The sequence below is a fragment of the Mus pahari genome, chromosome 6 (assembly GCF_900095145.1).
Source record: "Mus pahari chromosome 6, PAHARI_EIJ_v1.1, whole genome shotgun sequence".
Lineage (NCBI taxonomy): Eukaryota > Metazoa > Chordata > Mammalia > Rodentia > Muridae > Mus > Mus pahari.
This window is the reverse complement of record NC_034595.1, coordinates 89,135,152-89,147,281: the sequence shown is the minus strand read 5'-3', so window position 1 is coordinate 89,147,281 and position 12,130 is coordinate 89,135,152. Positions and strand designations below refer to the sequence as shown.

Below are 12,130 nucleotides of genomic sequence, written 5' to 3'. Positions count from 1 at the left end.
GAGAGAGAGAGAGAGAGAGAGAGAGAGAGAGAGAGAGAAACCCAGGGCTCTACTGTTGAGCCAATAGCACCCTAGTCCCTCAACTGTCCTTGTCCTATTTACTAGTCATCACTGTCACCATCTGCAGCTATGGATGGAATACAGGACCTTATGAATGCTATACACGGGGTCTAACAACCTCAAACCAACCAGCACCCTAAGAAACGGTGACTCACCTGCTCCACGAGAAAATGATGGACATCTTCCCCTTCCGGTAAAAAGTCCTTCCAGCTGAGCTCAGCCTCCCTCCACAGGGCGCCTACTTTCTTATGGCTCTAAAACAGAGATAAACCCATCCATCAGCTTCGTTTGCAAGAAGAAAACAAAGTTTGCTTGCTATAAAAAGTCCTGACTACTCTATAGAGACTAAAAACCAAAGTCAAAAGACTAGTATCTGAGCTATCTGAGTACACATCAGTTCAATAGTGACTCTGGCATGGAAGCCACACCTGAAATGCAGCACGTAGTAGGTGGTCAAGCACCTGGAGCTCAGGGCCAGTCTACATAACAAGTTCCATGCCAGCCTGGCCTACAGAGCTTACCTCTTCTCCTAAACCTAAAAAGAAGTATGTAAATCAACAAAATGGTGAATGATTACGTCCATCAATAACTAAACACCCTAACACATTATGTTTCCAGCCTCTGTTTCCGCCTTCCTGACAACCTGGATATACACCACCATTAAGTCAGGCACAGACCTCCTAGGTATCCCTGATCAAAGACCACCTTTCCATGTGAGCAGACAAGAGTCTTGCTCAGCTGGAAACATGCAACAGGTCCGCTTGCCGCCTCATGAACACAGTGTAAGAGAAAACACTAGGCCATGAGGTAAGGACCTCACACAACCTGACCAAGAGCAGACCGGGTTTCAGCTGAGCAGTGTGGCACATGCCTGTAGTCGCACTGCTTGGGAGGGTGGCCAGGAAGACTGCCATTAATTTGGGGCTAGCTATGTCCTGAGACTCTGTCTCAAAAATGATAAAAAAAAAAAAGTATAAAGATACCAGAAAACAAAAACAAAAACAAAAACAAAAAAGCTCCACCAAAACCAAAAAAAGAAAAAAAAATTCATCAAAAATCTGGTTTTGTTTAGAAGTGGGTGGTAGTTTCTGTTACTGAAAATGAAAGTTTATTGCAATTAAATTTTAAGTAAGAACTAAAGAAGATGGAAGAAGGATGCTGAATTTAAAAGAATAGTTCAGTAAACATCTTAGTGCTATATGGGAGAGAGTTTTATCACAAAACAGGAAGTCACCAGAAGCAGGTTGTTGAAAGCATCTCTCCATTTTACAGTTTTACAAATGAACACAGAAGGGCTTTGGTCACAAGCAGGATGCCCTGGGTTAAGAACTTGAAAGGCAAACCTACGGAGCTGTAACCTACCTTGCCAGCACCTGCAGCTCAGACCCACCACAGCAAGAACCCCAGCATCTTCAGGGGAGCTCTGCTTTGTGCCAACACCCCCTTCCTAGATGACACTGCTGTGAAGCCCCACATACTTCTGCTTGAATGGTTCCCATCTGCCTCTGCCCCTCTCCAGCCTACATGGACTTTGGAGGCTTAGTTATCCTTGGAGTAACAGATATTTAACTGTAATAAACTGAAAGAATTCACTCTCATTTTACCACTTATTTCTAAGAAGACTATACCAGCACTTTATTAAAAGTATTAAGAGTGACCATTTTGTGAATCTTTATTTTATGAATAATGAGTGTTTTAACTTCATGTAGGTCAGAAGGGGGCATCAGAACCCGCGGAGCTGGAGTTACAGTTGTCAGTATGTGGGTGCTAGGATCTGAAGCAGGGTCCTCTGCAAGATCAACAAGTTCCCTCAATCACTGAGCCACCTGTCCGGCCCCACTCTCAAAGTTTTTTTAATTGACATCTATTAAAAGTAATATATTAATTTTGTTCAAAAACAAGACAAAACTTAGACACAAATAACATGTAGCCCGAGACTGCTTAGAACCACAGCTATCCCTTCTAGCTGTGATTGGGTAATTCTTTCCGAAGTTACTGGTAACAGAAGGGCAGATGCACCTTTGACAGAAGCCAGGCCAAGCAGTGGCCATACTCTTCTCCCACGGTCAAAAAGAAATGGGAATACTTGTACACCGAGCCCGGAAATGTTCACAGAACCCGAGCTCACTGCTGTCACTGCCCTTCCCACCACATGGTCAAAGGGTCTGACACTGTTGGCACTCACCATTTGTCTGCATAGAAGGTGTAGGATTTCAGAAAGCAGGATGCCAGCTCTGCCAACAGGAAGTAATGGCTTGCTGAATTCCCTGTAAAGACAGAAGCAGCTGGTGAACCCTGGCACGCTTCTGTTCTGCGCAGACACAGAACTCTGGCCAGCCTGCCAGACTTGCTGGTCACCCCAAGTGCAGTGGAGGAAGAGGAGGCGCAGAAGCCCAGGGTCTGTCTTTACACTTAAGCACTCCAACGTTCAAGTGGAGAGGGTGTCTCTCCACTTACCCATGGCATCACAGCAAAGACTGAGGCTCAGTTAAGGCTCAGGCACAAGCAGACTTAAGACAGAATTTTCTTGTCTCTATGGTATTTTCAGAGTGAGGCAAAAGTCTTTCCTAAATTAAATTCTCTAGGGTTAATATCGTAATTCCTCAAAAAAGGGTTCTGTTAATTAACCACGATCATGCTTAATAAATTCTTTTTATTGTTTTGTTTTTCCATGAAAACTTCACAGTCCCCAAAGTGCCAATATATACTTTGTGAGTCCTTGAGAGGAGGCTCATGTGGTGGGTAGTCTGACTGTAAGAACTGCTGCAGGGACAACAATGTCGTGAAGAAGAGAAGAACTAGTTAATAACCCAAGGTGGCACTGATGCCCATTCACATCCAGGGCAGATGTCCTTCTAACCTGAGCCTGGCAGGGCCTGGTGGTGCACACTTTTAATCCCAGTCCTTGGAGGCAGAGGCAGGTGGATCTCTGTAAGTTTGAAGCCAGCTTGGTCTACAAAGCGAGTTACAGGACAGCCAGGGCTACACTGAGAAATCCTGTCTTGAAAAACCAAAAATAAAAAAAATAAAATAGAATAACTGTGAGCTTCTAATACAATGGTGCAGCTCAGTAGGGCAGAGCAAGGCAGACTAACAAGAAGCATCCAGAAATACTCTCCTACTGGACTCTGATCTGAGTCTGCTACCCCACAGGGCCAAGGGTCTCCCATATCCTTAACAGACTTCAACTACAGACATTGCAACAATTTCCCTTTGACAATGGAGGCTAAGGAGTCTGGAGAGATGGCTCAGAAGTTAAGAACATTGGCGGCTCTTCCAAAGGACCCTGGATTCAATTCCCATCACCCAGATGGCAGTTTAAAGCTATCTGTAACTCCAATCTTAGGGGACCTGACACTGTCTCAAGAAATATATGCAGGTAAAACATTAATCAATGCTCATAAAATAAAAATAACTATTAAAAAAAGAATGCTAAACAGTTCTAGGCTGTTCCTATGAGTGTGTAGAGGTGCCAATGGGGAAGGGTATTGACTCATTTACCTTGCTAGACATTAAATAGAACAAATACAACTTACACAATAAGTTCTCTCATGGAGATTCCCCCTTCTTTTAACATGGGGGTGACTAGTTCAGCCAGGTACAACCAAATATGGGGGATATCAATGGCCATGTCATCTGCCAACTCCAAGGTTTCAGAAAAACTGAAATAAGAACAAGAAAAAAAAAATCACTGCAAATAGCATTTAAAAGTTAAAATTAAATAGAGACAAAAATTAGTAAAGCAACAAGTTTCTGAACGCTGAACACTTTTGTGTGAAGGCACTGGTCCAGCCCCAGAGGTGTGTAAGCAGTCTCGGTTCTCTCACACACAGAGGCACATACACAGTCACTGTTCTCTCTCACACTAGTGTGGGAAGACAAAGACCAGAGCAGGTAAAGGCAAACTGCAGAAACCCTGAGAAGACCCCTGTATGGAAATAACTTCTGTAATTTTCAGATAACCATGTAAAGTGTGGGTAACAGCTATCATAAAAATCACAGACTGAACATATGTAAGCAGGCAGCGAGAGGCACAGGGATGGAGAAGAACTCAGCATGTTAGACACACATGGAGAGAAAGCTGGAAGACTGTAGCACTGTAGTACGGTTACACACTGTGCTAGTCTAAGGATTTCCAGACCTTTGTGCTGTGAAATGTTGGTATTTTTTTGGTGTAATGTAAAATAAAGGTGAATTAAATATATAAGGCACAAGGACACACTCCCATACTCCCAGAGACACACTTCCAAACTCTCAGCTGTTTGGGAAGCTAAGGTGAGAGGGTTATAAGTTAGAGTTTAACTTGAGCAACAGAGCTTGACCTGTATCAAAAACACAGAAAAAGGCACTCAGTCACAAGTGGGCTCAAACTGTAACCTCTGACTTAGTGCAAACAATTCAGGGCTTGTCCAACTGTTTTCACATACAGCTGTTTTTAAAAGTACAAACTGGAGACAAGAGATGTGTACAGTTCTGCTAGTCATGTGAAAAGGAGGGATGAAGGGCAGGCCATGAGCAGGTAACTGTCGGCTCCAAGTCCTTGTGGAACACGGGTGTTTTCCACTGTAATCCCACTCGGTGTAGCTCAGATCCATTTTTAACTCTGGCTTTCAGGCGTCCTAACCATGTCAAGGATCTCAGCTCACAGCCTGCAGTGCTCGGACATCCACCCCAATGGAGCAGACTTGCACACTCAGCTGTTAATATGTCACTGGAGGACACGATCTGGCAGAACACTGGGATTTCTGGGTTAATCACTTGATCCTGCCCACTAATGTTCTTGGAAACTCCACACAAGGGTAAGCTATATAATTCGTCCAACAGACAACTGAACTTTCCTTGTCATTAAACAAAACATTGTTTCATCTCACATCACAACTAAAAGAATTCTTAATTCTTGGCTTATGTTTCCACTTTGCACTCAGCTAGCTCATCATAGAGCAGTTTACAAAACACAGTGGAGAATCAAATCCTTACAGCTTATAAAATGTCTTTCACCCCTTATCATAGGGTTTCATAGATGCAGCTCATAGGTATTGAAGTTTATAGTGTTCAATCCTTTTAGAAGAAATACCACAGTCGTGCAATTTGCTTCTGTTTGCACTACTGAACTAGTATCTCCTATGGGCTGAGTGAACGAGAGGGAGCAGCAGCTGTGCCATGCACTGTGCTCTGCACACCAACAGCAAATGACCGAAAGAGGCAATCCTTGGGTCAAAGTCTAAGCAGAGAAGTAGAAGACCTCAACGCGGGACCCTTAGACACTGATGCAAAGCAAAGGGAAGAGAAGCCACCTCAAGACTGCAGACTAGTGCGGCTTCTGAAGAAACTGTGCTTTCAAACGAGTATCACAGAGCAGTTGTAAGCGAGACAGCACTGGGTGAAAACACGGTGACCAATGGGAGAGAGCAGACACCCCATAAGGATGCACTCAGATGTGAGCTTATGGTCCCAAAGGTGGGAGACTGCACAGCGGGGCAGGGCCGCCCTTGCTAGGTTTCCACAGGCAGAACAGACTGACCCTCTTACTTGTGAAAACATAGAAATGTAAAGACAGCACGGGGGAGGCGGGGCTCCACAGAGCTGGCTGGGCAGCCGTTTTCTGTCATGACTCAGGGTGCAGGCAACTAAAGCACCAGGACAGCAGGGTCACAGTGACAGCAGGGTCACAGTGACAGCAGGGTCACAGTGGCCGGGCTGGGCTGCTGCTAAGGGAACAGGAGCTGAAAGTCAGCCTGGGCCCCAGCAATCTCCGACACCTCAAGGTCATTTCACAGAAACCTACAGGATCTACAGGGCAAACACATACAACTCAACAATCTCATGAGATAAATTGAGGTTCACTGACTTAAAGCCTTCATGATGAATGAATGAGCTGTGGTTCTTTTCCATTCCAGACACCAGATGGAGGTCTCAGAGAAAATCAGAGGATAACATGCATGTCTTAGCCCAGTCTATAAATTGCAGTTCTATCAATCAACACTGCATATGATGTTAGAACAGTACAGCGACACAGAGGCCAGGACGGCAGACGTCACCTAGCAGCTAAGGTGTGAGGGTACGAGATACCCACCCTTTGAAGAAGTCCTGCTTGCTGAGTTTTTCTGACTGCACCAGCTGATAGAGTAAGTGGCCCATGTGGTCCCTGGTGATCTGGCTCCGTTCCAGGGTGAACTCCACACCCACCTTCACGAACACATGCAGTGGGCCCTGGGCGCTCAGCTCCTCTATGCACTGCGTGGCCTCCTGTTCAAACAAATAAAGGCTTGTTCCAAAATCTGATGTTACGGTAACTTCGAAATCTAAATATATTAAAAGCAATTTAAAGCTTTACAAACAAGACAGTTTTCCAATCTAAGTTTTTTTTCCTTGTTTAATATTAGAAAGGGTGCTACACGCAAATTTCTAGAATAAAAAGTAGAGAGAAATAAAAATACTGATTTAGTTAGGTGTGGCAACACATGCATTAAAAATGCTGAGGCAGGAAGATGACTGTTGAGTTCAAATCTATCCTGAGATACACACTGAGTTCAGGCTCTAGCAGGGTGACGAAGCAAGGTCCCACATCAGTACACCTGTGCTCGTCAGGTCAGAAAGCTGAGGCAGGAGGATTGCTTTAATCCAGACTAAAATTGAGACTAGGTAATGCAGTGAGACTCTGAACTTCCTTCCCAAGGGGGATGGCCTCACATAGCTTTGACTTTTGTTGATTTTTAGATTTATTTTTGTATTTAACATGTACGTATGTGCATGTGCCCGAATGTCTGCATACACCCCACATGTGTGTAGGAGCTGGTATTAGGCCTGGATCCCCTAAGGGAAGAAAGCACCCTGTCTGTGAACCAGCCCCTGGGTAACAGTTTTAGTTAAGGTAACTCAGAATCAAAGGAAAGCTTGGTCCTTTCTTTCGTTAGTTACTTTGTTTCTTTTTTTTTTTTTTTTTAGTATTTATTTACTTATTATATAAGTACAGTGTAGCTGTCTTCAGACACACCAGAAGAGGGCATCAGATCCCATTACAGATGGTTGTGAGCCACCATGTGGTTGATGGGATTTGAACTCCGGACCTCTGGAAGAGCAGTCAGTGCTCTTAACCATAGAGCCATCTCTCCAGAAGCCCAAAGTATGTTTCCAGACAAGAGTTTGATGGTTCATACCTCTAATTCTAGCACTTAAGAGGTTGAGACAGGCAGACTGCCACAAGTTGGAGGCTAGTCTGTACTACAGTATGAGACTCTGCTGTAAAGCCAGAGAGCATATAAATATCTATTATACCACATTGTTTATGGACTTTTAAAAATTACTGTATTTAACATTCATATAATCATATAATGTATATGGAAAATATAACAGTATGTGCCAACCTGCATCACTTTAAAACTCTGAAAACGAGATACTGTAAAACAGAACACCACCAAGATTCAAAGACCTTAACCTGAGGCCAGGATTGGTAGAGGATACCTATAGTCCCAGCACTGGGGAGGAGAAGGAGAGGGAGAGGGAGAGGGGGGAAAGGAACAGGGAACAGGGAGAGGGAGAGGGAGAGGGAGAGCGAGAGGGAGAGGGAGAGAGGGGTGCTACAGCAGTGGTGGCACACGCCTTTAATCCCAGCACTNGGGAGGCAGAGGCAGGCGGATTTCTGAGTTTGAGGCCAGCCTGGTCTACAGAGTGAGTTCCAGTACAGCCAGGGCTACACAGAGAAAAACCAAAACAAACAAACAAACAGACACATCCTAAACAAACCAAACCACAAACAAACAACAAACATGGGGTTATCCTTCCTTGGGTACTGCACAATCTCATACCAAAGGGTCTGCTATTACAGGAAGTTACATGGACAGTGGAGTGATCCACCTGGTTGGCACTTCTCTGACTGGAGGACAAAGCCTGTCAGGTTAGCTTGCTTGCTTGGCCATGCAGTTCACGGCTACCACAGTGCTAGCAGCCTTCCCTTTCCTTCGCCCTCTGAAGCAAGCTCCTCTTCTTGAGAGAGGACAGAGGTGAGAAAGGTCACCACGGACCACAGCAGAGGAGAGTGCCCACAGGCGTCTCTATCCCTGCCTCTGTTATTTAATACATTGAGTGCTCAGGTCCAATTATCTATTACAACATATCTGCCTCTGTAAGGTCATTAGCTCTTACTTCTGTGTCTTCCTGTATACTCAGAAGGCTTACACTGGTGAACAGGTGTCCTTGTGTCCACTACTGACCCTCAAGTACACTGCAGCTTTTTGTTTGGGGAATTCGATTGGAGCTGATATTGCATGGCATGAAGCCTCTTTCCGGCCATCTAACTCTGTAGACACTGCTGTGTCACCTGCAGTCGTTCCTGCCTTTCATGTTTCTCCACCTGCCAAGGTGCTGCCAGCTCACCAGAACCAGTTATCTAGGAAGGAGGCTGAGCAGGCACAGGGCAGCAGCCCTCTGCTGATCACTCAAGGGTCACTCTGCTCCAGGGTCAAGTCTGTAGAATCATCCCCTCACCTTTAACATCACCAAAAGCTTTCTCTAGCTGCTCTGGTGGCTGATGACTGGAACTCCAGGAAAAGGCAGCTGTAAGTCATGTAAGCGCTCCAACTTAACTGGGCTATAGAGCAAGACACTGTCTCAAAACACAACCAAACACCCTGGACATACCCAGGAATTGGGAGGCAGAGGCAGGAGAATTAAAAGTACAAGATCAACCTTGGCTAGTGAGTTTGGGGCTAGCCTGGGCTGCACAAGGCCTCAAAAGAAACTGAAAACAAACAAAACCCTCTAACATATCATTCTCCTCACTTCCAAATGCTGGCTATTACAGGCATGAAGGTTTCAAGGCTTGGATAGACATAACCAAAGTGATTTTGAGTACAAAAAGCAGATAATAGCAGATATTCAACAAAAATGAATAATGAGATTTTCAATAATACCAAAGTAAAAGTATAACTTATCTAGCAGCTGTTTAACAGAAGAGACACTTTCTGACCCGAGCGGTAAACTAGATTGTGTCACACGATCTGTCACCCCTTCTAGCTCAGAGGGCATCTGTGGAGTCGCCTGCACTGCTCTGTCTGTCCCTGGACTGTGGCTTTTGTCAGGCAGGAAGTCTGTCCTACCAACCATCACTTAAGAGTCTGGGTGGAGGAGATGTTAGAAAGGCAAGCTCACGGGGGTGAGGGGTGTCTTGAAATGTCTCAGGCCTTCTGACCTAACACACTGTCCTTTTGTGCCTCAGTTTCCCACTTACAAAACAAAGGAAAAATTATGGCAGTCATAACCCATGGAAAATGATGATATGATGTCTAAGGGCCCAGTCAGTTTAACCTCCTCTCCATTACACTGACTGGAATCCATTCTCTCTTCCCACTCTTAAATTTGTGAATGACAGAGACCATCAGTTCAAAACAGTGAACTTGGCAGAAATGCAAAAGCTGAGCCAACTGAACCCTGAAGGGCTGGATTATGAAATCCATGTCTTATCTGCTCATAATGACACCGAGGCCACACCAAGCTGCCACGGGCTGCCTAAGAGTTGAGCATTTACCTTAAAGTCATTGATGTGTAAGAATTCGTCAATGATAGACTTGGACTTCCTCTCCACTTCCTCTTCTGACAGTGCAGGCTTGTCAGGGGCTGGCGCGGTACACACTTCCAGTTTTGCTATGAATGAGATCAAAGAGCAGGAAGATAAAGTGCTAAGTATCAGCCCAGCTGGACCGTTGCTGGGGACATGCACCTGTTCTCACACTGGTTGTTCAGTGCGGACGCCTTACGGATACTGGTTTGACAGAGTCAGACAAATGAAAGGAAAAGCAAAGGCCCTTTTCTTTAGGACAGAGAGGCACGCAGTAATAACACAGTCTGCGCTCTAGCCATGATCAGGAGTTAGGGATAGTTTGAACCTTTAGAGCCACACAGCTTGGCAGTTTCTGTATTTTGATTTCCTTGCAACTGCTTAAAGAATGAGCCCACAAAGGCCACTAGAACACACAGGGGGTGAGTGCCTGCTTGACAGAGTACTGACTACACTGGCCCAGTGTGGGACCTGCAGCCCCTCTGGCCGGCCCCTCCTGCCACCCCTCTGGCTGGCCCCTCCTGCAGCCCCTCTGGCCGGCCCCCCCTGCTGCCCCCCCCCCCGCTCCCCTATGCTTCCCACCTGCTCCAGCCCAGAAGTCTGTCTCATCTCTACTCGTCATCATGAACTCTAAGACAATTCAAAGCCATTTTATCTATCAGCTTCTGTTCCAAGTATTTCTGCAAGTTAACTTTCACTTTCTTCATCTAAGAAAGAACTGGACAGGGTGTATGTGAATCGATAAAAATCCAGAGCTCAGACTGAAGACACAGGGAACTGTTACCGTGCCACCTCTGCAGAGTTTGAGCACATGCACCCTAAATACAAACAAACCCCACATAAGTGAGGGAGATGAGGCTGGAGCAGACGGCTGACACCTTCTGTGTTAAGCAAGGATAATATGAGCCCTATCAGCCTGTAGGGCTTTAAACACACTGACATCTGAAGCCCATGGGACCAGGGGCTGGAAGGACTGTGAGAAAAGTCAGAATACTGATCGTAAAGGAAAAGCACCTTGTCGTTACAGCATGGCAGACAGGGAGGACTGGAAACTGTGATGGCACAGCTCTGGAGAGACACCGGTGGCACCCAATGACAACACTGTGTGTATGCTCCCAGGGTTGGGTCCAGAATTTACTCATCAACAGTCTTGGCAGTTTTATTACTGCTTATTTTTTTGTTTATATGTATGAATACTGTACCTGTCCCACATGAGTGATGTGTGATCAGAGGTCAGAAGAGGGTGTGGGAACTGAGTATGGGTCGTCTAGACGCGGAGCCAGTGTTTTTACCTGCTGAATCACCTCTCCAGTCCCGTCTCTGTATTGTATCCCAGGGCCCTCTCACCTAGCTCCCTCGTTTTGGTTCGGTCAGCCTCAGCGCTGGCCCGCTCAGCATCCAGGCCTCCTGTGAGCTGTTTCACGGTCTCCAGCATCTCTCTGCGCTGCTCTTCCTGAGACTGGTTGTCCAGCAGGTCTTTGCTGCCGCCTCTCAGGAACGTGTTGGGACGGGCTGTTCCAGCCGGAAGCGGCTTGTCGCTCTTCTCCCTGCCCATGCTCCCACGACTAAAAAGATAAAAAACAACAGACCTCAGAAGATAATGTCATACAGCACAACGCATTACCAAGATTTTCTACATATAACTATTTTAAATCTTTCTCTTTGTAAGGCCACCCATGATTGGAAAGCACCAGACCAGTTGATTCATTTTCCAGCCTCCTACACAACTTCAGATATAAGGCACTAACTATATTTCAAAGTATACTAACTCTCAGAATAGGCAAAAGTCTGAGCTTCCAAAGGAATACTAAGATTTTTTTTTTTTTTTTTGGTTTTTCGAGAAGATATTTTAATTTTACCATTAGGAGGATACTACTTAAGACCATTTTTTTGTGTGTAGTCTTTGATTCTGTAACTTAAAAACATCCATAGATCTTATATACACAGGAAGGCAGTTTTGTTTTTCATGGATCAAAATCATTCTTTAAAACCTCAAGTGTGAAGGGCTGGAGAGATGGCTCAGTGGCTAAAAGCACTGACTGCTCAATTAGAGGACTCGGGTTCAGTTCTTGGCACCCACATGACAGCTGAAATGTCTATAACTCCAATATCCAAGATCTGACACTCTCACAGACACACATGCAGAGAAAACATCAATGCATATAAAATAAATAGTAAAAAATTGTAAAAAAAAAGTGTGAGAAGCTTCTGACAGGCGACAGCTGCTGCTAGGCAGAGTCCCTTTCCTGTGTGTGAGCATGCGTGGCCGTAACACTCACACCAGCGAGCATACGGGCAGCTCTAACCTCTGGATTTATGTGTATGTATATACATATATATGTATACATATATATACATATATGTGCATAGATGAAAGTTATAAGGTATAAAGTTGGGAGGAAGATAGAGGGGAAGGGCCCAGAAGATTTATAGGGAAGTAGATATGATCTAAATACTGTATTCATTTATGAAACCACTAAAGAATAGACAATAATTAACACAGAGACATGAAGGGGG

At 45.1% G+C, this 12,130-nt stretch overlaps 1 protein-coding gene across 22 annotated transcripts in view; it reads right to left on the bottom strand.

Moving 5' to 3' along the window:
- Window positions 1-12,130, bottom strand: part of Eif4g3 (eukaryotic translation initiation factor 4 gamma 3) — a 212,377-nt gene that overhangs the window by 11,843 nt on the left and 188,404 nt on the right. For all 22 annotated transcript variants that reach the window (XM_029540030.1, XM_029540031.1, XM_021199480.2 and 19 more), the window contains 6 exons: window positions 10,961-11,178; window positions 9,584-9,699; window positions 6,134-6,306; window positions 3,597-3,722; window positions 2,246-2,327; window positions 216-314 (listed from right to left, as the gene is read on the bottom strand). In XM_029540030.1, coding sequence (XP_029395890.1) covers window positions 216-314; window positions 2,246-2,327; window positions 3,597-3,722; window positions 6,134-6,306; window positions 9,584-9,699; window positions 10,961-11,178 — 814 coding nt within the window. The remainder of the gene's footprint in view (window positions 1-215; window positions 315-2,245; window positions 2,328-3,596; window positions 3,723-6,133; window positions 6,307-9,583; window positions 9,700-10,960; window positions 11,179-12,130) is intronic.